Source organism: Cinclus cinclus, chromosome 7 (assembly GCF_963662255.1).
Source record: "Cinclus cinclus chromosome 7, bCinCin1.1, whole genome shotgun sequence".
NCBI classification, from domain to species: domain Eukaryota; kingdom Metazoa; phylum Chordata; class Aves; order Passeriformes; family Cinclidae; genus Cinclus; species Cinclus cinclus.
Genome location: NC_085052.1, coordinates 26,772,864 through 26,800,016, shown reverse-complemented (window position 1 = coordinate 26,800,016; position 27,153 = coordinate 26,772,864). Strand labels below are relative to the sequence as shown.

Genomic DNA, 27,153 nt, shown 5'->3' with positions numbered 1-27,153 from the left:
TGGCGAGCTCCAGGGGACCGGCTGGAGCTGTGATATGTGACAGGGATTATTCACGCTTGCTCCCGTCCTGCTGTGCTTGCATCTGGCCCCCAGGACTGCGTTTTAAACCAAAGGAAAGTGGGATTTGCACCACACAGGTGCGCTGAGTGAGGCAGTGAACCCCAGATTCCCGGGATGCAGGGTGCTGATGATCCAGGGTTTGGACCAGACCTGCTCTAGCTCTCCCTGTACAGAGCAGTACCCGCTCACAGCCCACGGCTATTGCAACAACACATCTGCGAGCAGCTCCAGAACAAAAATCCCTTTGTCCCGGAGTCTTCCCGAGGCTCCATCCCTCCCGTGCCGGGGAGCGGCCACGTGCAAATTTGGCTCTCTGGAATAGGGAAGGGCGGCCGTGCCTCGCTAAGCTTCGAGGTGCTGATGTGGGATTTTCTGCTCTCGGAGAAGGTGAAGGAGAGCGGCTGATCCCCTCCTCTGCTGCCAGCTCATCCGCTTTCCCTGCGCCCTGGGCAAGGGAAGCAGCTGCCGAGGCAGAGGCTGACCTATATTCCAACGCTGACTGCCCACCACGTTTATATATATTAAAAAAAAAAAATTAAAAAAATTAAAAAAATTCCCCTAGTCTGGACTGGAAAAAGATGGCCAACCCCCGCGCCCTGCAGTGGCCCGAGAGGAGCCCTCGGTGCTCGCCAGCTCTGCTCCACAGCCCGTGGCGAGCGCGACCGCCCCGCGGGCGAGATGCCGGGGGCTGATAGCGCTGGGAAAGGAAGGATGTGCCGGGCCCGGCACAGGTGAGGGAGGAGGTGCCGCTCGGCTGGGCTGGAGCCCTGTGCACAGCAGATAATGTCACGCCGAGCTGTGGTTGACCGCAGCATCCCCGTGACCGGCTCGGCGGTCGGGCGGCGGGGGCACATCGGGACGGGCTCGTTTTCCCACAGCAGTGCTGGGATGGGGCGAGCCCGGGGTTGTCTGCTCGCCCACGTGGACCGAGCATGGCGCTGAGTGCCCTGGGCACTGAACACCCTTCCCCAGGTGTTCGGAGCGGTCGGGGACAGCCGCACACATCTGGCTGGGTTTTTCCGTGGTGCCGCTCAGCTGTTAGTGGGATGAAAATCGGGAAATGACCAGAATTTACGAGGTTTTCCAAGGGTCTCCGCGGATTTCATCACCACAGCCTCCGAGATGACAGCAACCTGCCCTTACTCAACACGAAATCTCTCCACTGGGGTTGAGCCATAACTCTCTCCCCGTTTCCGTCTATTTACCTCCAGGGGAGAAATTTTGCTTGGCTCTTCTTGAAAAGAAAGCCAAAGGGGCTCAATTTCTTTCTTGAAAAGAAATTCCCTCCTTCTCGGCAAAGGGGCTGTCCCGTGCCCCTCCCGTGTCGGTGTCAGCACTATCTGATCCCGGAGGTGCCACCTGAATGAGGGAATTAAGCACAAATCCCAAGGAGGCTGACAGGGAGGCGCTGCAGCGAGCCGGGCACAGCGGCAGCAGAAGGCTCCGGGATTTCAGGGCTTCAGCTCTGCCGCACAAAGCGGCTTAGGGACGGCACAGCTGAGCCAGGGGCTGGATTAGAGGCAAAACCGGCTCTGGATGCGGGGAAATCTCTGCACAGGGGCTCAAGGTGCTCTCTGGGCAGCTCAGAGAGCACTCTGGTCCTCCCCTGGGAGCAGCCGGGCTCCTGGCTCCAGTGCAGCCTCCCAATGGCATGGCACAGCTCCCTTCCCAATGGCATGGCACAGCCTCCTGATCTGTCACCAGCCCCTTGGAGTTGGTCACTCTGGAATTTGCTGCCCTCGCCCAGGCAGCCACAGAACCCTCGGTGCCAGGCTGGGGCTGGTGACCCAGACACAACTGCACGGTTTGGGTGGCACAGGGTCAGGTTCCTCCTCCTTGACTTGACTCAAGGAGGAAGCTCCTCTGCCAGTGTCACACCCCAATGCAGCAGCAGCGACCTCAGCTTTGAGTCTGGGGCTGTACCAGCACAATGCTGCCCCTGCACCAAGGGGAAATGTGGTCACAGGGCTGCTTTAGATGGGCAGCACCTCCCACCTGCAGCTGCCTTTTAAAAATAATTAAAAAGAAAAAAAAAATAACCCAAGTCTCCAGAATTAAATTGATCTTTTTATCTCTCTAATTTATTTTCATATGCTCACACAAAACACACAGCCCAGGTCTCTGGAGACAGAATAGACTTGTCTGGTTGATTTCCTGGGATTTTCCCTGGGTGGACGTGGCTTTTGATTAACTGGCAGACCTATCCATTGCAGCCTTGCTCCCATATTCCCTGATCCCATTGTAAGAGCAGTGGCTGCACAGGGCCAGCCCTGCCAAGGGATGTTCCCTGGGGCGGAAGTTACCACAGCTGGGAGCTGAGAGGCTTTGAGAACCCATGGCCCTGGCTTTCCTTGTGATGAGGAAGACAAGAACATCGTGGTCTGGGGGCTGGAAGGCTCCAATCCCACTCCAGGCAGTGGCTGGGCTTGCGGTGCAGATGAGAGCAGACAGCCATCCCCCTTGTCTGGGAGCAAGGAGAGAGCATGGATGGATCTGCCAGTTAATCAAAAATGAGGGAAAATCCCAGGAAATCAACCAGACAAGTCTCTTCTGTTGCCACCCTTCTGGATACAGTGGCCTCTTTGAAACATCACCCTGTCACCCGCCCTGTGTGGGAATTCCACATTTCCCCGCTCCCAGCATTCCCACTGCCCAGAGCACATCCAGAGGAACACATCCAACAACTTTTCATCTCCACCTTAAAAAAAAACCCCAAGCAGTTTTTATCTAAATCATCTTAATCTGGAGGAATGCTGTAGAACAGAGGTGTTTTGGTAGACTGGCATGATGTTTTCAAGAGGAATTTCTCCATGGAAAGGGTGCTCAGGTCTTGGCAGGGGCTGCCCAGGGAGCTTTGGAGTGCCCATCCCTGGAGGTGTCCAAGGAAGGGCTGGACGTGGCACTCAGTGCTCTGGGCTGGGGACAAGGTGGGGATCCCAGCTTGGGCTCCATGGGGCTGGGAGGGCTTTTCCAGCCTCAGGGATCCTGGGATATGAGGAAGGAGCAATTTGAGACTCACCCAGACTCAAGAAAGCTCCAAATAGAAAACCTCATGACTCAAAAAACATCTCTGAATCTGTGATTTTCTTATTCACGGGTACTTTGAGGCATCAAGGTAACCAAAGATGAGAGATTGCTGCTGAAAGGACAGAGTCAGAGACGTTTCCACTGGTCTGTCACTCCTGGTATCTGCTGTTGATACAAAGCCCCTGAGAGAGCACCATAGCTCGAGAGAACAACCACTTGAGAGGAACAACAGAGTGTTGAGCTAAAGACACCTCACAATCCAGCTTTCCCTGTGCTTTTAAAATTAACAAGTCTTAAAGTCTTAGTGTCACTTAAAATACTCCACGAGAAATGGCCAAAGGCAGCAGTAAAACACAGTGGTCAGGTGCTCTGATACAGGACGTCAGATTTGGGTGAAATGCAGGGGTAAAGTAAGAAAAAACAGAGGTGGAATTGTACTCCTCTAATGGTTTAAATTCTGTCTGCTTAATGTTGCTATTTTTAGCGCTGTGGTAGAGAGGTACCAGACTTGTGATATATGACTGGAGAGGAAGGGCAAGTTAAAATCCAATTGAGAATAAATAAATAAATTATTTTGTGGTAATTTCTGAGCCCATCCAGAGCCACCACCCTGCCATGGGCAGGGACATCTTCCACTATCCCAGGTTGCCCCAAGCCCCATCCACCTGGCCTTGGACACTGCCAGGGATCCAGGGGCAGCCACAGCTTCTCTGGGCACCCTGTGCCAGGGCCTGCCCACCCTCCCAGGGAACAATTCCTTCCCAGTATCCCATCCATCCCTGCCCTCTGCCATTTTGAAGCTGTTCTTGCTTGTCCTGTCACCAGGACAAGGAGTAAATAAGGAGTTCCTGAGGAATAAACTCTACAGCTTCACAGATTTTTTTGTGCTGCTTCATGTCACGCTCCTCAATATAATTTTCGTGGGCTGTAAAAGTGTCAGACCTGGCTAGAGTGCTGGAGCTCCTTACTTCTGCCTAGAGCCAGAGAAAGTCTTACTTGAATCAAAGTAACCACTCAGCACAGATCCTGCAAAACTCAATTTAATTCTATCCCAATCATTATTCCAGTGCACCAATACATCTTCCTTTATTTGTTTTTTTGCAAGACAATGTTGATGTTAAGCTCAAATTCAACCCATCACGGCAAAATTCATAACAAATCTTGAGGAAGTTTAGCAGCCTGGCTTTGAAATTGCTGTAAATGAAGCCTCACAGCCTCTGCAAGGCTCATGGCAGACTCTATGCAGCCATCAAAGTTGGAACGAGTGAATCCATCACCCCCACAGATCAGGAGAGGCTGAGTGTGGAGAATCATCTGTCCTGGAGAATTGGGCACAGCTCTTGTAACCTGAAAATTAAGAACATAAAGGGAGTGGGAGAAGTATTTTATTTACCTGAATTTCACACCAGAAAAATCCCTGAGAAGCACATCGCAGAATGGTTTGGGTGGGAAGGGACCTTAAAGCTCGCCTTGTTCCACCCCCTCCATGGGCAGGGACACCTTCCACTATCCCAGGCTGCTCCAAGCCCTGTCCAGCCTGGCCTCCCACTCCAGAAGGTAGATCCGAACACAAGCCATAGTAAATACTTATTTCTGGGAGATGAATAATTAGAGTAAAACTTTATAGTGTGTATGGAAATTCAGAGACCTTCCAGCCTGTTCAGTTTTTATTCTCAGCCCATCTCAGCAGATATGACTCGTCTGACCCTGGTGTAGAGATCTAAAAAGGTGTGAGGGTGATCTCACATCAGCAAACTGGGGCTTGCAAAATCCCAGACAGGTTCAACACAGGAAAGGGAACCCACCTCCTGTCTCTGGGACCACAGAATCCCAGGATCCCTGAGGCTGGAAAAGCCCTCCCAGCCCCATGGAGCCCAAGCTGGGATCCCCACCTTGTCCCCAGCCCAGAGCACTGAGTGCCACGTCCAGCCCTTCCTTGGACACCTCCAGGGATGGGCACTCCAAAGCTCCCTGGGCAGCCCCTGCCAAGGCCTGGGCACCCTTTCCATGAAGAAATTCCTCCTGATGCTCAACCTGCTAAAGCATGATAGAGTACAATTTTATTTTGATCATTTCTTGGACTTCCATCCAGTAAACCATTACTGCATCCCCTCATGGGACCATCTTCTTCCAAGGAATCTTGCTAAATCCAGGGGATTTTTTCCACTGATTCAAATGTACCCTCAGCTGGCCACAGCCGAGCCCTTCTCTGCCACTGCCAAGTGTGGATGAGCTGCAAAGCACCCACATTTATGTTGCTGGCTGCATTTCTGCTACTGGGTGTTAGCATCTCTTCAAAGGAGGAAATCAGCTGATATAAACAGCTGCAACCCCTTACCCTTTATTCATCTTAAGAGAAGAGTTTATCCAGGTATGGCAAATCCAGACAGAGATTCTTCCTCAGACCAGTTTTAAGTCAGTGCTTAATTTGTTCCTAAATTTTCCTTACAGATTGAGCTGAGCACAAACAATGCAGAAAGAGGCTTTTCTGAGTGTCCCTTCTTCCTGGCTGCCCAGTGTTTATTAGGTGCTGGTTGTACCAAACTGCTCCTACCCCTCCTGGTATTTGGTCAAAGGTTGGACTTGATGGTCTTGGAGGTGTTTTCCAGCCTCAGTAATTCCATATAAAGCGACTCTGCCAAAGACACACGGTGGGTTGGGAAGCTGCTGGCTCTGAATGCTAATGGTGCCTTCACCATAATTAGTGCAAGGGGATCCAGAACTGCAGCTGTGCTGCTAAGTAGTGTCAGTAGAATTTTGGAAGTCCTAATCCCTCATCTGCCATGGATAATTGTAATGTCTGCATTTTAATCCCAGGATTGTGTTTGGCCATGTGAAGGATGTTACAGCCGGATTTAATTAACAAGTAGGATAAATCCCATCTAAAAGAGTCAGGGGAAAGATGCACCCATCTTATCAGTTCCCTTGGCCTCTGTGGCAACAGCTTATTATAACTAAAAGTAAAGAGAGCTTTAGGAGAAAGAGGGAGCTCTGCCCCAGATACTTCATTTAGGCAGTGATTATTTTATAGGGTGGCATTAGAGATCTCTTTATTGAGATAACGGGTCTGACCTACACGGACTTATCTGCAACCTAAGACATATTGACATTCATCCACCAAATTACAGACTGGTGAGAATTCCTCCTGTGGCACCAGCAGCTGCTGCTGGAGTCAGAGCCCTGGTTGGCAGCAGCAACAGAAGCAGAAATTGGATGGGGTTTGGGAACCCTTTCCAGAGCTGGATCCAATTCCCCCCATCCTACCCACAGCTCTTGTGAGCACCAGCAGTTCTCAGCACGTAAAGCAGGAGAAAAGACCAGATGTCACAACCAGGGAACCTTAACAGTGGCACCTGCTTTTCCCCAAAAAAAACCAAACCCTGAACTGACAAAGAGGAACTTAGAGAACACAGCACAATTTTGATATGTTTTATATAAATATTAATATCCATGCTAAGGTTGCTTTTGCAATCTACCAATACTTCACTCACAGAAAAATAAACTTTGTGCTAATGAGACCAGGTTCCCAAATTGGATGCAGATCAAGGGGTATGAGCAGACTCCACAACAGTGATCCACAGCAACTTCAAAAAAGGAAGAATTTTTAGGAGACTGCTTTAAAAGTAAATATTTTGCATCAACCTCCATATTCAAACTCACCAATGTAATTTAACTTGAGAGGTTTTGGGTAAACATGGAGATACGCTCCAATACTTTAGGAAATCGCCAACAATTTCCTTGTATTTTTAAAAGAAGATTGCAAAATATACACATTTTGCTATTATTACCTTTAGGTAGTTTACTTTAAAATACTTTTCACATAACATTCTGTTAAATTGACCTTGGCCAAATCAAATAATAACAATTAGTACATCTGTACTTCTGCTCTTCTGTGGTAGGGTGGGAATTTTGCTAATAATACCACATACTTTTGGATGCAGAAGGAAGTACTGAGTCATGATTTTTAAGTACCAGTGAAAATCCCACCATATTATGTGGGATTTACTTCCTTCCTGTACACTACTCCTACCCCTACTTACTTACAGGAGAGCTGCAGAACTCACAGTGTTAAAAAATGGAAAAAAGTGACCTGGCTTTTGCTGGCCAGCCCTGGATGGGGTCATGGCTACGTGGTTATGGATATTGAGCAACCAGCCCCCCTTTCCTCTTGATCCCTGAGGATGGAAAATGCAGCCCCAGCAGGTCCTCCCAGCTGACTGGTCCCACCAGGGAGTACCTGGGAGTATCTCCATCTCTGGCACTTGATGCTGCTTGGTTTAGGCAGGGAGGGCAGGATCCTCTGCAGGTGGCTGAGAATGATCTGCTGCACCTCTGCCGGGTCTGAGTCCAGGTGCTCGCTTCCAAAGGTCACAGTCGTGTGCACCACGACCGAGGGCCCAATTTCAGGAGACTCTGAAAGAAAAAATGGAAGAGGAGAGGTGCTTCTGAAGGATTGCTCATTCACACCTGCCTTCCCCACATGCTGGCAATTGTGCCTCTGGCCTAGGAGTCAGTAAGAACAAAAATATCTGTGGCACCACTCTGTTCTTCCAGATGGGAAAAAAGCACGAGGAATAATAACACAAATTGTTCACAACAAGAACATGAGTCGAGGAGTACAATCTCTGCAACAAACTGCCTTTGGACACTTCCAGGGATCCAGGGGCAGCGCAGCTTCTCTGGGCAACCTGTGCCAGGGCCTCACCAGCCTCACTGAAAAAAAACTTGGGTTTTTTATCTCATCTAAAATCGACCCTCCAATTAAAATTTAAAATCCTTTTAATAATTTCCAATTTAAAACCATCACCCTTTGTCCTATCACGGAAGTTTGTTCTCATCTTTTGAAATCATAGCTTGAACGCTGACGTTGATCCCAGCAGACTTGCAAAGGGCCAGGCTTTGTTACATTTGGGGCTGGTTGCAGTTTCTCTGCAGCAGGTGGCTCCTGTCCCTGCTGGCATGTTGGCTTGTCACGTTACAGATGTGGCCTAACAACCAGCAGCCAGAGAATTTGCTGGGATTAGGGGAATTTTGGGCTCAGGGAGTTCCCTGTGCCAAGGCAGGATGAGGATCCAACAGATCCTTGTGTGAGTCATTCCTGCTCTGATTAGCAGGACGGAGCAAGGACAGGACGTGGGTTATGCTGCATTTCAGCTGAGCTGGTTACTCAATTAAGTGATTCCCTCTCACTCCCTTGCCCAGCAACTCCCTCCTTTGGAAGCAGAAAGCCTGTCCTGGTCAAACCTTTGTCTGAACTAGTGCATTCTTGGAATATTTTAGTTTTTCAGCAAACGAGTGTTTTCTGACAGAGAATCCACAAAGAAAGAGGGGGTTGAACACTTTCTGACCATTCTGGGTGTTAGGCACCAAGCTTGATAAAGCCCTTATCTCTGCTCTGCCAGTGAAGACATCTCCAGATCCTCAGGCCAGAGATCCCCTCTGGGAAGATGACACATCCCAACCTTCCAAAGGCGGCCAAAATTTCTTTCTTTGGTGAGTTTCCTGTCCTGGTCTGATCACTTCAGAGGAGCAGCACTACCAAATCTGCAAGAATAAAAGCCACAGCTCTAAATTCCTGTGAAAGGAACCCCTGTCTGAATCTCTTTCTTGAGTGGGCCAGCTCAGCCAACCCTTGCTCTTGAAAACTGTGAAAACGTGGCAAAAAGGGCAGGAAGATGTTTCCTGGTTTCACAGCTACCACAGGATGTATCCCCATGGGCATCAGTTTTTCCAGATGTCTGGAAAAGCATCAGAAATGTTAGATTTTCCTTCCCCTTTTTGGGGCAGACACCTGGTATTCTGATGTCTCTCCACAGACACAGTGAGGGACAGAAAACCAAGAAGACCAAACCCCTTCCTGTGTGGGCAGAGCACTCCTGGGACCAGGCCCGGAGTGATGGAAAACTGAATCTTGACCTAGAACCTGGGAATGAGGGGAAAGGTTTCTGGATTGTGAGCAGAAGGCAGGAGCCATCAGCTTCTGAGCGTTCTGGGACTGTCTCAACACTCGTCATCAATTCCCAGCTGGAGGAATCATACAGGCTATGTAGAAAAAGGGAAGGAGAGACTGCTGACAGTGAGAATTCACACAGGGTTAAGCCTGCTGGAGTATCATCTTCCAGAAAAAGGACTGGGCTAATAAAAGGTGCCTCGGAGAAGAGCACAGAGAACAGAGCCCAGGGCCACCTCCCCAGCACAGTGGCTTGCAGCCCAAGGACATCCAAGATCAGGAAGGTGGCTCTGAGCTTTGAGTAACACATTTAGCACAGAACTGTGGTGTCCTGATCCAGCTGCTGTCACTGTCACAGGAGGGTGAAAAGGCTCGTGGGTGAATTGCTCCAGGCAGTGACAGCGTGAGCAGCCCACAGTGCCAAGTCCTCCCACAGGGATCTCCTCCGGCCCTGGCAAGTTCTCAGATGGTACTAAGGGTGTAAAGTCAGCTCCTCTGGTGGCCACATCCTCCTTAGCATCAGTCTCAGGGAAGGAGTGAGACAAGAGAAATTGCAATAAAATAAAATACATGAAATTAGGATTACAACAATGAAACAAGACACGTTCTTGTGGAAGCTCACGGTGGATCATCTGCCCACCAAAATATTCTTCCTGGCAAAATGCAAAATCTGCTCTTCTGTGGTGAATCTATGCCAAGGTCAGGGTTTTGAGTCCCTAAACTGAAAAAGATTTTTAGAGATGAGATGTGATCCCTGGGCCTGAAGTTCCCTTAGAAAAGAGAACACCACCAGAGCATGAAAGCCATGGGATCCATCTGGGCAATGGTCAGCATGGTGTCTATCATGTTCTGGGAGTGTGACAGGTTAGAAAAGGAACTGTGGAAAAGGAGGAATTGGCAGGTTAAATGGATTTCAAGGTGCCAAGATGGGGACAGAGCTCTTGAGACTATATTAACGGGGCACCCTAAGAAGGACCCACCTGCTCTTCAGCTGCCAGAGGAGACTTGACAAAGACAGGGAGAAGCAGCTACAGCTCCTACTATACCCAAGAAAGCAAAAGGCAACCGGATTTGTCCAAACAACAACATTCTAGGAGAGAAAATCATGTCTGAGGGCCATTGTGGAGCACATCTGTGGCTCACAGACCCTGCAGAGCCCATAAACCCACTGACCCTCAGGAGAGGGAGAGCTACTTTCATAAAGGCATAAAAGTAAGCAGCCATAACCTGCAGCTCAATTTGCAAGCTCCACAGATGCATCCACAAAATATCCACAGAGAGTATGGAAGATTTTTACTGGTTCAGCTGTGCTGACATTAAAACTTGCTGGGCAGCAAATGCAGACAGAGCTTGAAGAACTTCCTGTCTTTGCCAAAGGGGATTGCTTAGATTCACTTCCCGGTTCGTTTATTAGTGTGCTCAGTAAATCCTCACCAGAACATTGTCTGACTCAGAGTCACAGAACTTCGGGAGGGAGAGAGGGAGGAACCTCTGGAGGTCTCTAGCCCAACCTCCTGCTCAAAAAGTGGGGCCAGCTTCAAAGGCAGATCTTTCTCTGCGATTGGTGGAGGGCTCAGGCGTCATCCAAGGGTTTACAACCTGGTCTCCAGCAGAAAATCATCCATGGATGTGATAAGCATACATCTCCCCCAGGAATGTTCTCCTCATTTTAGGGGAACAGCATCAAGCATTTTTCTCACGTTGCTGCCCAAAACCTGGAGCTCTAACAGATCCCAAAATGCGGTTGTTTCCTGACCCTCAGAAATTTGTAGGCTTCCTGAGGAGATGTGTTTTGCCATCTGAAGCCCATTCTGGTCCTGGGGAGCAGGAGGGGACTGGAAAGGGCTTTTGACACAGGAAACAAAGCCTGGAAGAAGAAGGAAATGATGCTGGGTCAGCGTGGAGGGCTGCAGAAAAGCTGGACACCTCCGGACAGGCTGGAACTGCATCCCTGCTCCCTGGGAGGCATCACAATGTGCCAAAAGAGAAGTCGATGTGCAGGCCTCATAAACCCTACCCAAAAGTTTAAAAAAGAGCAGTGATCAACTTTACTACATGTAGGAAGCAAAAGACATGGAGGTTCACTTTCAAAATGCCACACTGCTGTTTGGAAGGAGGGCCAGCGAGCTTCCCCAGTTTTCCTCAGAAATTCCCGTGGTTCCTAAGGTCTCATATTCTCCCTGGAACAAAATCCCCTGTCTGACAAGGCACATTTGGGAGGAGTCATGGAAAGAACGGCACTAACTTTTTTAAATTCAGAAACCCAGCATTTCATTGGCCTTACCAACAGTTTCTGATTGTTTTTCTAAAAGGCAGGCAGGGCTGGCAGAGGATTACAACACAGCTGGCTGCATAACAAGGCAAAATCTTTAAAAGTTCTTTAACTCTTTCATCTTCCTAAAAATTCTAATTTCAGGAAGGAAATGAATCTCTATTTCAGAATTAAAGAGGATACTTAGGAATTATACAGTGCTAAAAACCTGTAAGGCAGATCTTCCCTTTAAATTACATAACCCTGCAATCCTGGAGCAAAAGAAAGGAACCACTTCCCCTTTTATGTGTCATCTATCTTTAGTCCTCCTGGAATGCAGAGAGATGCAAAGACTGCGGTATTCCAGAAATAATTTATGCTGGAGAATTCCCACCGTCCCCCCCGACCCGGTATAAATATGGATGGGGTGTTTGAGGCAGCCAATCCCACAAAGTGTTTAATATTCATGCACACCACACGGGGAATTCAGCACAGGCTGCTCGTGGGCTCTTCCTTACGTAACATCACCTCTGCAGGCAGGGACGGGATCCTACCGACAGCAGCTGGGATCCTCAGCTGATGGAAAAAGCCTTCCCCCCTGGAGGCTCCTGACTACACCAGGAACTGGTGGCATCAGAGAAAGTGCTTCATCAAACCCACCCCACTGCGTGATTACAACGAGGCCGGTCCGTGTTTCACTGGTACAGTGAGACAGTTGGATGTCTCTGCTTTACTGAGTCAAGGCAGGGACTGCCACATCTCAGACAAGTGACAAGGACACTCTGGGCTTCCACAGAGAGGGCTTTTTGCCTTTTGGGGCTGCACTACCTGCTCTAGGGGGGTGTTGTGTATGTGTTGGGTATGTTTTCTGCTTTCCTCAGCAGAAAGCTCACAGGATCATAGAATCATAAAATGGACTGAAGATCATCCAGTTCTAAACCTCCTGCAGGGGACAACTAGCAGCTACACTTATTTTCTCTGGATCTCTACTGTTCAAGGCTGATTATTAAAAAGCTATTTGAGGTGGCAGCGAGGGTGAGACAAGCCTCCATTAATTGTGGTGAAGAAACAACTGGAGAAAGCAATGGCTTTTTGGGAATGATGACTGCCCTGGAAGATCTCAGCTCCCTCACCCAGCAATTCTGCCTTCTCTGAATGTTTACTTTTTGGTTGTCACCATCCTCTTCTTCAGTTGAGTCCAAATAATCAAGGTTGAAGAACGAAAGAATGGGAACATCGATGAGTGGAGTGGAGTTAAAAGGGACAGCGAGGTGCTCCTGTGCCTCCCACTGAAATGTTCAGGAAGAAAAATGCAGATGCAAAATACTTGTGTATGTCTTAAAACAAACATAAAGGCACTTTTTATTCATGTGTTTTGGTTGCAGGACTTCACACGTAAATAAATTTCACACTCAGCCTCCCTTGCCTGTGCTGTCTAAAGTCTGTCTCCTAGGAAGAGACACACACACACAGTTTGTTCTTCTTGGAAAAATTTGGTCATATAAACAGAACTCACCCCCAGTTCAAGGCAAATTTCAGTGAGAAAGGCATGTGTCAACACTGGTGTTCTGGTACTTTCTACCTATTTGTTAACAATATGCCCCAAATAATGTGCTTTGTACTTGGTTCAACTGCATCTGGAGACAGCAAAGCTGTTTGATAATTCCATCATAGTTCCACAACACATTTGCATAGAACAACAACACATTTGTTGCTCTTGATGCTGGGGCTTTGAGACCACATGTGCAGAGAGGTGGGGAAAATAAGGGTGAATTCTTCCTTGACACTGGTAAAGATAGTATCAGCAGGCCCTATTAACTATCAGGTGGTTTTTGTTGAACACAACAATGGCAACAGAACCTCAGATGCAAGAAAATCTCCAGCTGAACACTGTCAGAAACAAGGGGACTATGCCAGAGGAAAAAAGATCTGTATTTGGCTTTCTTGGCGCTCTTTCTTTTCATATTCACCCTAAGTCCCTGCTGGAGAAAGCACATCAGGGTGGATACATCCTTATTTTGGCTAGTGCAGCCATTCTTCTGTTTTGTTTTCACTCTTTTCAGATCAACAGGCTAAATTCTTAGGGAAAACAACAAATTTGCACTTGCACAGAGGGATGGAGAATCTCTCCTACCAGGAAAGGCTGAGTGAGCTGGGAGTGTTCTGCGTGGAGAAGAGAAGGCTCTGGAAAGACCTCAGGGCCCCTTCCAGAGCCTAAAGGGGCTCCAGGAGAGCTGGAGAGGGACTGGGGACAAGGGATGGAGGGACAGGACACAGGGAATGGCTTCCCACTGCCAGAGGGCAGGGATGGATGGGATATTGGGAAGGACTTGTTCCCTGGCAGGGTGGGCAGGCCCTGGCACAGGGTGCCCAGAGAAGCTGTGGCTGCCCCTGGATCCCTGGAAGTGTCCAAGGCCAGGTTGGACAGGTGCCAAGTGTCCCTGCCTATGCCATTTTTGGGTCTTTAAGGTCCCTCACAAGCCAAACCACCCTGGACTCTGTGACTCTTAATTGGTCTGCAAGATTTTTTATCTTGAGCTGTTGTGTGCCACCACACCCGTGGTACATTTAATAAGTAAAATACACACTTCCTCAACAGCCATCCTCCCGAAAGAGCGGAGAAGGGTCTGTCTTGGGGGATATTCTCCAAGCCCTACCAAGCATGTACAGCCATTTCAGGGACTGTCCCTGATCACATAAAGCACCCTGGCCAACTCTGAGCAGCTCCAGTTATACAATTCATTCCTACTTCCAAGCCTTGTGGAAAGAGCAGGAGTTGCAGAGTAAGGGGTGACGGGAGACAAAGTGGCGAGTGTATGAATCAGTGTTTATACAAAGGAACCCCAGCTCTTTCTTGGAATAGCAACATTTTGATGTCTCCAATCCCCTGACACTGGTTTCATAAACGCAGTAACATAAACCATGCGCTGGGGGCTGATTTTCTGAGGGCCAGCTCACTCTCATTGTGCTCTTTATTACGGGCCAAATGTGACATTAAACGCCATCCACTGCGGCTTGGAGTTAAATACTCGCTCCATTCAGGACAGCAACACTCAATTAAATGGCATTTCTCATGGTCTGCACCCTCCATTGTGGCTGTGTTTAAGGGAAATAATGGGAGCACTGACCTATATTGCGCTTCTTGTTATCGATGGAGATGAAGCGGATGCAGGGATTATCACTGATGTACTGAGCAGCCCAGGGGACAGCAATCCCTGTCCCAGCCTCATAAAACAGTCCCAGGGCGTAGCGGGATGAGTAGCTCACAGATTCCAGTTGCTGCTTTTGAATTCCATTAATTACTGTGAAAAGGGAAAAAAAAAAAAAAAAAAAGAAAATCAGACAATCCCTCTCCTCTCAGAACATTAAATATGGGAATACTGCGGTTAAGCTGATTATTCCTTCCTGAAAATGACCAGACTGCTAAAACTAAGAATTTAATATTAAGCTTAGTGCTTTGTAGTATTTTTTTTTTTTAATGGTGCATTATATAGAATGTGTCCTTCACACACGACCCTCCCCCAGCTGCTGGGGGCTCATCTCCCAACTCTCCCTTTACCTCTGACTCGAAACTTCGATGACTTTTTGTTTCAAATCTTCTCTCAAAGGGTAAATAAATAGCAATAAAATGCTTGGGTTGCCCCAAGGACACCAAGTAAATGGCTCGACAAGCACCGAAATGACTTCACATATCAACAAAATTAACTCAGAGCCTCTTGAACCTCTGGGGAAAAGAGCCCTGTGTGACTTCTGTGCTGCAATTCAAATGAATGAAGAAAACTCTGCACTTCAGCATACAAATGGTTGGTAGTGAAGTTCAGCTCCTTCAGATGAAAGTATTTTAAAGCAGTTCAGAAAATTTCAGAGTGAGTATGAATACTAATTCCTCCCCATGATTAACTCTTCTATCTTCTAATTACAGTAAGATCTGCTTTTTGCTGCAATTTCATAATCTTCATAAAAAACTGCACAAAGTAGCATTAGCCCCACCGTGTGCATTCAAATACTATTTAATTTCATGCCATAGAGAAATCCACCAGCTTGGCTAATCGTGGAGCTCAGCTGCACGTCTCTCTTCCTGTGACTGAATGGATGTCCAAGGCTTCTCCAAGCTGGAGCAGCACAGGCAGAGACAACAGCTCAGCTGATGCTGTATGAAGAAAGGAACAGCTCATCCCACAATGGGTCAGCCTGACCTGCTCCTGGTGGGTCGCCCCCACCAGGCTGACCTAAAGCCCAGCACACCAGAGGATCACAAGTCGGATTCCACCTCAAATCCCATCAGAAACCAACCTTGAAATGTCCCCAAGGGGGGAAAAGAAACAAAAAGAAACAAACAACCAAAAAAAAAAAAGACAAAAAAAGAAGTAAAAGACTTGGGGAGTTTTTTTCATGTTTTCCCCACAAATACAACGGGGAACAGAGAAATGGGGAGAGCAGAAAGGAAGACTGACCAAGCCACAAAACCTGGGGAGAGGAAAGGAGGAGAAATACAGCATCTGGCAGTAGGTGGTGGTGGAGCTGCCAGATGGAGGGAGCAGGACTGGCTGAGCACGAAGGGCTTTGGAGAAACTCCCTCCAAGAAGGAGCTGAGGGGTCCAGCTGCCTCTCACATCTTTCCAAAAAGGATCTACTCCAAGGTCACCCTGCTTTCTTCCTGCCCTGGGACCCAGGGCTCCTGGGTGCCTGGGGCTCCATGCCAAAGGCAGCCTGGCATGTCCCAGGCAGGGGCACTGGCTTCCATCCCAGTTTTCTGGGCTGTTCAAAGGCTGACCCAGGCACTGGCAGGGCTGCCCCAGCCCCACGAGTCACCTCCATCCTCCTACATCCTTCCCCTCTTCCACAGCTTCCCTCCAGCTACTGCAGCCCTCAGGACAGGGGGATTTCTGGTGTGGCTTGGAGGGGAAGGCAGGGGATGAAGCAGGGCTGGAGGGCTGCCCTGGAGGAAAGGATGCCAGCAGGAGAGGATCTCGTGCATCCCTCCCTGCTGGAAATGTTCCCTGGCCTAAGTTCCCACTAAAGCCCTGAGCTTAACGTGGTGCCAGCATCCAGGAACCATCCTGGGGCTCTTTTCCAAGCGGGAACAGCGGCGTGAGCCATTTCCCTGGGGCTTGTCCCAGCTCCTCCTGGCAGAGCAGAGGAGCCCAGACAGGGAACAGAGCTGCTGCTAAACACATTAAACACAGCAGAGGGGACAGATCTCACACAGAACCCTGCTCAGGAAGGAGCTGTGCCCAGCTGGGCTCCCAGATGTCCATCACCAGCAGGCCCCTTCTCACAGACACCACAAATACTCACAAAATATTGCACATTCTTGCTGGACTTCAAAAGAATATAAAAGTCCCATAAACGAGCAGACAAATACGAAGCTGTAACATCCCATCTAAAACACTACCCTTTGTTCAGGTTACTCTGGCTACTCCTTTTCCCTTGGGGAAAGGAAAATAAACAAGACCTCCTCCAGCCTCTGAAGCAAATTCCCCATGATGGAGCTGAGCTTCCCTGCTCCTCAGGGTGGGGATTTGCTTCAGGTTTGAGCAAATGGAGCAGGTACAGCCTTCACAACCTCAGTGCTGCCAAAGCCAAGGCAGCCAGCTGGCTCTGAAGCACCTCATTTGAGACTCACCATGTCATCATGGAGCTGTCTCCACCAGCTGTAAAGCTCCAGAAGGTGTCAGGGGTCACGGGGATAGATGCTGGACAGCAGAGAGGTCATGGAGGATAAGCTGAGATTTTGTCAGGTGTGAATAGACACCTGCACGTGGTGCTTGGCTGGGGAATGATGAGGGAAATGTGGGAAGGAAGGACATGAGCTCAGCTGAGCAGGCCGGGAGAGGGGAGAAGAGGGAAGGCAGGCAGCTCCAGGACAGTGACTTCCCAGACCAAAGGGCTGTAAACAGCCAGGACAGCTCGTTCACAGTGGCCAGGGAAGGAACAGCTTCAGGAAGGAGTGACTTTTCCAAACCTTGAGGAGATGGAGTAAGAGCCAGGCTGAGCTGTTGCAGTGCCCAGTGCCTGCAGGTGTTCTGGGGACAGTGACAGGCTGCTCACCTAGGAGATGTGAGCCCCAGACATGCTGAGGGGAACAATTCACAACCACAGAATCTCTGAAGCTGGAAAAGCCCTCCCAGCCCAACGCCCACCTTGTCCCCAGCCCAGAGCAGCGAGTGCCACGTCCAGGACGCTTCCAGAGATGGGGACTCCAAACCTTCCTGGGCAGCCCCTGCCTTTTTTCAACCCTTTCTGTGAAAAAAGGTTCCTCCAGACTCAGCCCTTCCCTGTCCCAGGCTAAACCAGAGCTGGGAGGGAACCTGCAGGCTCAGGCTCAGGACAGCTGCACGGGGTCACTGGGGCCATGTCAGGGCATCCCTGGGGATGGGGATCCCCCACCACTCAGCATCCCAGGGCTGCTCCCCTGGGACTGGCTGGTGTTTTCTGTGCCCCAGCTGTGCCTCTGGTCCCTTTCTGACCACACCATAAACCAGAACTGACTAAAACCCAACATCCCCAACAGTCAGCTTTATACCCCAAAATTTGAAAGTGAGTGAATTCAATCACTGGTGTGTGTTTGTGTTTGCTGATTTCCTTCACCACTGCTGAGGTTCTTGAAAAAAAAAAAAAAAGGTCTGTGGTTCACTGGGTTCTAAGCAGCTGCACATTTATCAAATCAAGGAAGTTTTTATAGCTTGAGAAGGCAGGCAAGAAAGTGACGTCAAATTTGAAATCCAGCAACAAAAAAGCTGAGCTACATGTAAAAACAAAGCTAAGAGTTGTAAGACTGAGGTTTTTTCCCTGCTCCATCCATTATGCATTTCAGCAAGGCCAACAAGTTGATCTAAGGACATGGAGAGAACCTTCATTTTGAATTTCCATACTTTCATTGGTTTAAATGAAAACCAGACTGTTGTTTTAATGCTGGGTATGAAACCACAAAATAACTATTAATTTTCCCCCTTCCAACAAAAACGGTTAAGATGATTTTAATAACATTTTGGAAAAAACAAAACAAAACAAAACAAAACAAAGCAACCCTAGCTTTCAGAACACAGAACTGCCCAGCATACAGCCATAGTGATATTTTTAAAGCAATGCATGAAGACATGAAAATCTTGTATTTTCCACTGCAAGATTCAGCTACAGCTGCACTCTGAGTGCCACTGAAGTGAGTGTCCTCTGGAGATTTCATCACATCAAAGCAAGGGGTATGTATACTTTATTTGCTGTTTCTGCAGACACTGACAGCAGAGTGGATTACTGATCTGTAACACTCAATAAATACAGCCAGGGCCTTTTATCTGCTGTTCCAGGGCTTTAATGTCACCTCGCTGCCTCCCTGGTGTTGTGGGAAGGAGAGGACCCAGAGATGCCATTAGGGCCAGCAGGACAGAGCAGAGCCAAGGCTGGAGCTGGCAGGCTGGGAGCACGGGCACCACGCCATCCAGGCATTCAGGAGGGAGCCCAGCCTGCCACCACAGAGCCAGGGAGACAAAAATAAACCCAGCTGCTCTGAGGGCCAGGAACTGACTGGGGTGATCAAGGTTTAGTCCTGGACTTTTTTTTTGCCAGAAAGTGCAGGAGGCGATTGCAACATCATGAAATCACAGATTGGTTTGGGTTGGAAGGGACCTTAAAAATTATCTCTTCCCACCCCTTGCCATGGGCAGGGACACCTTCCACTGTCCCAGGCTGCTCCAAGCCCCAAAGTCCAACCTGGCCTTGGACACTTCCAGGGATCCTGGGGCAGCCACAGCTTCTCTGGGCACCCTGTGCCAGGGCCTGCCCACCCTCCCAGGGAACAATTCCTTCCCAAAATCCCATGTGATCCTGCCCTCTGGCAGTTTGAAGACACCCAGCTCTGCAGAGAGGCACTGCAGGAGTGCACTCCTGGATCCCTCACCACCAACTTGTGGCACTTGCCAGAGGCTCCAGCAAGCAGAGATGGGCAAGAGCCACAAAGGATCAGTGCAGGTCTCAAGGCTGCTGGGAGCAGGGAGAAACCACACCAGGACTGCAGGGAAAGCCAGATGCTACTGTGTGAGATATGTCTAAAACAACACTTGTTTTGGAAAGTTTCACTATTGCTAATTCAGTACTGCTAAAAGCTTGTGGAGACTCATCTCCCCATGAAGTCACCACATGACATCAGAGCTCAGCTGGGATGCCTGGATCCTGCTCTTGCATGACCCTAAGGGTGTGTGGGCAAACTTGGGCAAGGAAATCAAGATCCTGGTTTGAAAGACTTCCAGGGAGGAGAGGGAAAACCCTCACTTTGTTTCACCAGCCAGTCTTGCGAGTGACAGAGGGGATTTTTGCATCCTGACAATCAGCAGCTCCAAAACAAGGTAACAAAAGCCAGAATGACCTTCTGCTTTAGTGAACAGCAGCTACTGCCTAGAATGTTCAAAATCACTTATTAAGGTATTTCCAAGGTGACTGTAAATCTAGAGCCAAACAGACATGACCAGCCACCAAAGCAGTAAGGGAAAAAAACCAACCCTTTGGCAGTAATTCGAAGGAATGAAAGTGTTATTAAAACTGCAAAATATGAGGATGCTGGACTTTGCACTTCAGGAGAAGATTGCTTTTTTTTTGGTCTTAACTTCTTTTGCTGCAAACTTTTTAATTCTAATAATTCAGTTCTGATGGGAATAGTATTAGAGCCTGGCTTGAACTTTGTGACTTTGTCACTGCCCAACCACCCTGCAGCTTCCAGAACCTGAAACCCTCCACCTTCTTCATTTTTTCTCATGCTTTATTTCAGTGACCACCTGCCTCTCTCACAGCTATGCCCTCAATAACCCCACCACTGACCCTACGCCCCAAAAGGTTTTGTGATTTCTTTAGACTGCTTTGCTTAAGATTTTACTTGCAGCAAATCCACATGCATCACTCAGACACTGGTGACAGGGCATCTCTACGTGCCCAGTGACCACCACCGTTCCAAAAGCTAAAAAGGAAACTGTGGTTCAACGGCTACAAAGATATTTTCAGCTCAGGTATCAAGTTAAGGGATCTCAAGAGATTAACCAAGCTGAATGGGCAGCTCAGATAATATCTGCAGAGACAGTTTATTGTCACAGCTGCCACAGTTCTGCTCAGGAGGTGACTAACTCAGGTTGGCACCTTCACACAACAAAGCCTCCTTGCATGGCCACCTCTCCTTCCCCAGCAGAGACCTCTTCCCACTGCTCTCCAGAGTCAGGACCTGCTGCCCTGAGCTCTCCAGCTGCGTGGGGACAAAGGACAGGCTTTGCAGGTCACCCCCTGGACAGAGTGACCATGCCACTAGCCTGCTGCCACCACGCTTCAAGATGCAGCCTGTTCCTGCTGCTGCTCTGCGTAGGAGGGAGCAGGGGTTGTGAGAAAGGCTTCAGCTTTAAGTCCAGCTTCCTTATCAAACAGCTCAGAAGTTTGGTTTGTTGTTGTTGTTTTTCAGAAAAAGGCACTGAAATGGTCACTACACAATTATTGTCATGATATTCTTCCCACTGCTGGAATAACCCTGCTGGGATCCAAAGCGTCCCTCTGTGTGTGTGCAGCAATAAGGACCTAAGTAACCACTTCAAATCACAGCACCCCTGGCTCACTTGGCACACAGCTTCATTATCTAAAGGCTGTGGCTCATGAAGGAAAGGCACATTTAGGAATGTAGATGATGAAGTGGAAAACAGACGTTGGGGGAGAAAAAGGCAGCACAAATAAGTTTTCTATGAAGCTTCTGATTTTGAGAACCGAGCTTGGATAACTGTCCATCAGCTGTTCTTGATGAGATTATTAGGAATTCATAGTGTCACAGGAGAGTTGGGGTTGAAGGGACCTCTGAAGATGATCCAGTCCAACCCCCAGCCGAGACAGGGTCACCTGGAGCAGGTGACACAGGAGCACTTCCAGGTGGGCTTGGAATGAATCCAGAGAGTGAGATTCCACACCCTCCTGGGCAGCTGCTCCTCTGCTCTGCCACCCTCATGGAAAGAAGCTCTGCCTCACGTTGAGGTGGAACTTCTTGTGTTTAAGTTTATGGCCATTGCTCCTTGTCCTCAGTATTTCACTCAGTATTAAACTAAAACCTTGCATTTTCACAAGAAACATTTCCATTAATCTCCTGCACAACCACCTGAGTTCAAATCAGCTTTTCAACTGATAGATAAATGGAATTGCCCCTTTTCTAGAACACATGAGAGCCACTCATTCCTGCCTCCTGGAGGAAGAGCAGAAAAGAGGAGGGATGAGGAACCAGAGAAGATGCTCCATGGCATCTTTGCCAAACACTTCAATGCTCAGCTCACACTTAAAAAAACCCCAAAAAACAAAACAAACCAAACAAACAAACAACAACAAAAAACCAAAACCAACCAAACAAAAAAAACAAAACCACAACTCTGATCCAAAGCAGTATTTTTTTTTTTTACTTCTAACAGACAATTCGATTTTTAAATTTGGCAAACCACTACCCTCCATCCCCAATTCCACAGTTTATTTTTACCCTGCATCACACACAGCCAAGGGGCTCCACACTGCTCTCTTCAGCCAGAGTGCTCACATTAGATTCACATTCCCCTGTATTTGCATTAATGAAGAGAATAACTTTTCAGCCTGGTTATTTGGAGGACTGAGCTGTGAGGGCAGAGGCTGACACTCAACCCAAAATCTGGCCATGCAATGCCCACACACCACAGCATGGAAATGCAGCTCCCTGTGGGTTACTGCATCCATGGTTTTGATCCAAAATTAATGACAGTTGAAAAAATGAAACCTCTGCTAAGCTTCCACCCTGGGAAGAACAGAATATGACATTTTTCAGCAAATATAACTAAAGGAGAAGACAATAACTGAGTGTTTTTCACCATCCAAACCCTTCCTGTGGTTACAGCACAACCTGCCTGGGGAAAGGAAGCCAGTCCCTGTCATGGTTCAAAACACCCACATTTCAGCTGGGAAACTTCTTCCAGTCTTGTTTGGCTGTGGAGTCGCTAGTACAGAGCAACTCCTTCCAGCAAGGAACTAAGATTCCCAGGATTTTGCAGGAGATTTTGGACATGCCTGGAAATTAGATTCACTTAGAAAGAGGAATCAGTCAATAAAGTCCAAATAAAAAAATAAAATGCACGTGTACACTCCGGTTCTAAATGCCCTGTAAGCATTTAGGGGAGATGGAGATTATACATAGGGGAGGCCATTGTATCACTCTGATTAGCAGGACTGAAAATACAACTTTCATACTAAACCACATCTTTAGTGTGTTATTCTCACAGAGCCCACTAGTTCCTGTGGCTGGCACTGACATTGACATAAACTGAAGATACCCTCAAGAAAATCTGATTCATTCAGGGAAACTCTACATAGATTTAAGACCTCACCTTTGAGCTAAGAGACTTGGAAAAGTTTGACTATAAAAAAATAAAGCTCATTGTCACATTTCCCCCGGATTAATTTGCAAATTAATTTGCAGAAGTTACTCTGTAACTTGATGTAGGAAGGAAGCTCTTCTAAGTTCTCTGTAATGACACAGCACAGCAGGAAGATGAAACTGGATTAATTTGCAAATTAAGCTTCCTTCCTACATCAAGTTACAAAGTACTACATACAGTTCTGGTACTCTCTGGTGCCAAAACGTAAAAGCTCATTACTTACATAATCACCATCATAAAACATTCAGCAAATAACTTCTTCACCTACTGTACACAGCACTGAGCTGAATAATAAAGCCAGAAGGATTTATTTTCTTTAAATATTACACCAGTTGCTGAAATAGCATTAAAAGCTTTTCAAGGCAACGAAGCAAGAGGTTGGATTATTGCTCCATGCTGTGACTTGGGCAGAAGAAACACAGAAATAAATTGAATTAGATCTGCCTGATGTTTGTGGTTTCTGGGCTGCAGCTCCTCGTGGAAGACCCTAATGGCCTGTAGGGCTGGGACACAGAAACTGGGATTCTCCCACAAGGTCCCAGTAAAAACAAACTCCTGGAAACACTTCCCTGTTTCCCAGCTCACATCAAGCCCTGTAAAGCAATACCAGGCAGTGCAATGCAGCTTCACAATACCAGACACCAAAGCTATTTCCATTTAAATAAGAACTGGAGGAAAATGCTTTCAGGCATTAATTATTGAGGAAGGATTCAGCTGGCCTCTGGAAATTTCCACTTAAGACAAGATATTAACATATTTTCTTCTCTCTTTAAAGTGCATCTGGTTCATTACCAGGAGGATGCAGAAGGAAGGAATACAGGGTAGAGCTGTGCACATAAAAAGTAAAAGAAATTGCATTCATCTTTGGAAAGAAGCCCCTTGGGGTGACTTTTAGGGGCTTTCTCCCCTCTTGCCCCCATTCAGGCCAGACTAATAAGTTTCAGTATTACCTCCACTTGGACCTCTGCTTTTTGAAATTTTCTGAGCCACTCCAAACAGCCTTCCTGGGCTTTCCAGTGCCTGTGCTGGAAGTTACACTCCTAACACAATGCAGCTGTCTCTTCCAGGCTGAGGAATCCCAGGCCACTCAGTCACTCTGTGCCCCTGGCCATCCATCCCAGGGGCACCTCTGGAGCTTCTGGAATGCTGCACACCCCAATGCAGGCACTGCTAGAGCTGCAGGCACACCAGGGTGTCTCCAGCAGCACCAGGGGATGCACAAGCAGGAGGAACCTGAACAGGAGCCACCTCCTGACCTGCACCAGTGGTTTTCTCATGTTAAACCCAAATTATGATGTTCTTCCTCCCAGTGTCGTGGGAATTATCAATCACACTCCTCCTTGAACAGCAGAACTGAAGTGGAAGACACAGCCAAGAAGTGGTGTGCTGCCATCTCCTCCTCCCTGACAGTCCAGCTATGGTTCCCATATGGTTTTTACTGATAAGGAAAGACTGTGTTAAATACTGAAGGATCTGTCTGCTGTTTTACTTAGTTAAGAAAAATGGTTGCTGGGGAACTAGATGACCTTACACATCTGCAGGGAATTTCTGGACATCCATTCTACTGCCAATTCTCAGCGTTAAGCTTTGTTTTCTCAATTCATCAAAATCAGCCTCCCTTTTTTGATATTATTAATGGCTGTGAGTTTCTAGCTGTCACACAATTTAGCTTAAATGCTTCCAGGCTGCTTCTCTTCGTTCCAGGGGTTTGGCCTGAAGTTGCCTCTGTATTTCACCATCCTCAGATGGGTCCTCTATGAGCTCTGCTCATTTCTACTCTCTCCTGACCAGAAGCTCAGTGCATGCTGATGGGCATTTTGCAACACTTTGAAGTAATTTGGACACCTGACTTCTCTAAGAGATGCAAGCCATGATGGCACAAACAAAAATAGAATCCAGTATGGTTTTCTTCTATTAAATCTGCAAAGAATGACTCCCTTATGGAGATGATTCCTTACAGGAAATACCTTATCAGCTACCCAATCTATCCTGCCTCCACCACAGGAAAGCATGGACCAGAATGAAGGAAAAAAAATGCAGCACAGAACAAATCCCAGAGAGAAAATGGGTTTGAAGGCAGTCTTAGTAGAAAAGGCTGAGAGAATTGGGATTGTTCAGCCTGGAGAAGAGAAGCTTCAGAGTGACCTAACTGCTGATGTCCAGTGCCTGAAGGAGCTGACAAAAAACATGCAGAGAGATTCTTTACAAGGGATGGAGTGCCAGGACAGAGGGAATGAATTCCCAGTGCCAGAGGGCAGGGATGGATGGGATTTTGGGAAGGAATTGTTCCTTGGGAGGATGGGCAGGCCCTGGCACAGGGTGCCCAGAGAAGCTGTGGCTGCCCCTGGATCTCTGGAAGTGTCTAAGGCCAGGTTGGACTTTGGGGCTTGGAGCAGCCTGGGATAGTGGAAGGTGTCCCTGCCCATAGCAGGGGGTAGAATGAGATGAGTTTTAAGGTCCCTTCCAACTCCTTAACGTTCTATGATTCTATGACAATCCTGAAGCCCCTCAGGAGAGCAGAGCTCCAGCAAGAATATGTTTTTCCCCATCTGATAAAGTTCTGTGCTCTCCCTTGGATGGGTGAGCAGAAAACTCAACAAAATATCAAATCCTATGGTTCATGTCACCACCTGCTGTGGAATGTGACCCTTTACTAGCAGGCAAAAGGATCGGGATGACAAAGCTAGCAGTGAGAAAAGAAGGAAAGGCACTGGCACAGAGACATGCCAGTGGTGCAAGAAAATTCATGACAAATCACACGCAAATATTTGCAACAAGAGGAAAAAAAACTACTAAATTATATTTGGAGGAAGTCTGTGATTTTCTACTGTTGGGAGAAATCTCATCACGAGTTGAAACACTGAATCCATTTAAATGCAATTTAAACTCCCAGTGAGACTTTCAAGTTGAGGCTTCCAAAGGCATACAAATTATTTCAGAGAGTGAGTTCTCATCCCACCAAGACATGGCCAAGAAAACTGGGCTTGGTGTGTCAGTATCTGTGAGACAAGCAGGAGGGAGGTGCTGGAGGTTTAAAGGGAAGAAGGCAGGGGATAAGGCAGAGAGGTGCTCACAGAGGTGACACAAGGCAAAGACACTCATTTCCCTCCTCATCACCAGAGAAAACAAACATTTGCTTAATACAATCCACCACATCTGTGCCTGCACAGACACAAAACTCCACTACCTGGCACTAGAAGCTTTCTGATTATCATCTTTTGCCCAATCATGTCCAGTATCTCCCAGTCTCAGCCTTTAGTTCACCCCAAACACTTTCTGAAAGCAGACAATAAATGTGTCTGTCTGCCTTACCAGTACTTCAGGGGGTAACAGGGAAGGAAATAAAGCCATGAAGTTTATTCTTTCAGGAGGAAAATACAACTTTTTTGAAAAGTTGTTATAAAACCTAATACCTAATGAGAAAGTTTATTTTTAGAAGGTTTCTGCACTGTAATAATTAGTTCAGGAGAATCTAGGACATGCAGTTTCAGGAATCCTCATCCTGAGACAAAGCTACATAACACTGGAGCATCTCAAGGCTGGGGATCTTTAAAATCACGTCACAAACATCTACAGATCCAAATTTGGATGGAATCTGAAGTTTAACATTCATAATATTGTGTACAGGATGATAATACAAAAATAAAATCCATTTACTTTCATCTGAGAATCATCTAAGCAGTCTTATAAAGCAAATCCTGTTGCTGTGGAAGAACTGGACAATGGAAAATGCCAGGACTTCACAACTGCCAGCCTGGACAGACATTTTCTGCAGGAAGAAATTCTCATCCATCAGATATTTCACAATTTACATGACTCTCATCTTCTCTAAAAATGGCCCTGACAAACCATTCCTTTTTAAACTTACACCAAGTTCTGCTGGGTTTAATATGAACCACCAGAACTGTGAAAAACACAATAAACCTCCTCGCAGAAATAAAGAGACTCAGGAAATAAAATGCCACTTAGAATTACACATAGCCACACTGACACTATCCATAGACAGAGCACACGTGAGGTTTGGGGCTTTTGTTTTCTTCTGGGTGTTTTTTAATCAAATAAGTTGTGGCCATATTTCTTTCTGGGTTTTATTTCATGGGGTTTTTGTTTGCTTGTTTGTTTGTTTGTTTGTTTTTGTTCCCTGCAGTTGAATTAGCTCAAGACTTTCTGGGCCCTTCCTCTCAGAAGTTCTAATAAAGCAAAGACTGAAAAGCTGAAACAAACAGTTTTATCCTTTTACTATTTTTAGAAGCCCATTTGAATTCTTATGTGCATATTTCAGTAACTGAAAGGGCAAGGGAGAAGGGAAAACATAATTTCTGATGTGTTCCAGCACTACAAATGGGAGAATCTGAAGTGGATACAAAGGGATAGGCAGGAGAGAAAGGAAGAAACTGGGACTGGATAAAGGAGCAGGAAAATAAGCAAAAGAGCAGATGGAGTCAAGGCAGTATGTA

General features: G+C 47.4%; 1 protein-coding gene across 1 annotated transcript in view; it reads right to left on the bottom strand.

Moving 5' to 3' along the window:
• Positions 1 to 4,236: 4,236 nt before the first annotated feature.
• The window catches only part of RNLS (renalase, FAD dependent amine oxidase), a 53,008-nt gene continuing 30,091 nt past the window's right edge, over positions 4,237 to 27,153 (bottom strand). Inside the window, exons 5-7 of the mRNA XM_062496216.1 lie at positions 14,417 to 14,590; positions 7,325 to 7,500; positions 4,237 to 4,434 (exon numbers count right to left, since the gene is read on the bottom strand). Of these exons, the coding sequence (XP_062352200.1) occupies positions 4,237 to 4,434; positions 7,325 to 7,500; positions 14,417 to 14,590 (548 nt within the window). The remainder of the gene's footprint in view (positions 4,435 to 7,324; positions 7,501 to 14,416; positions 14,591 to 27,153) is intronic.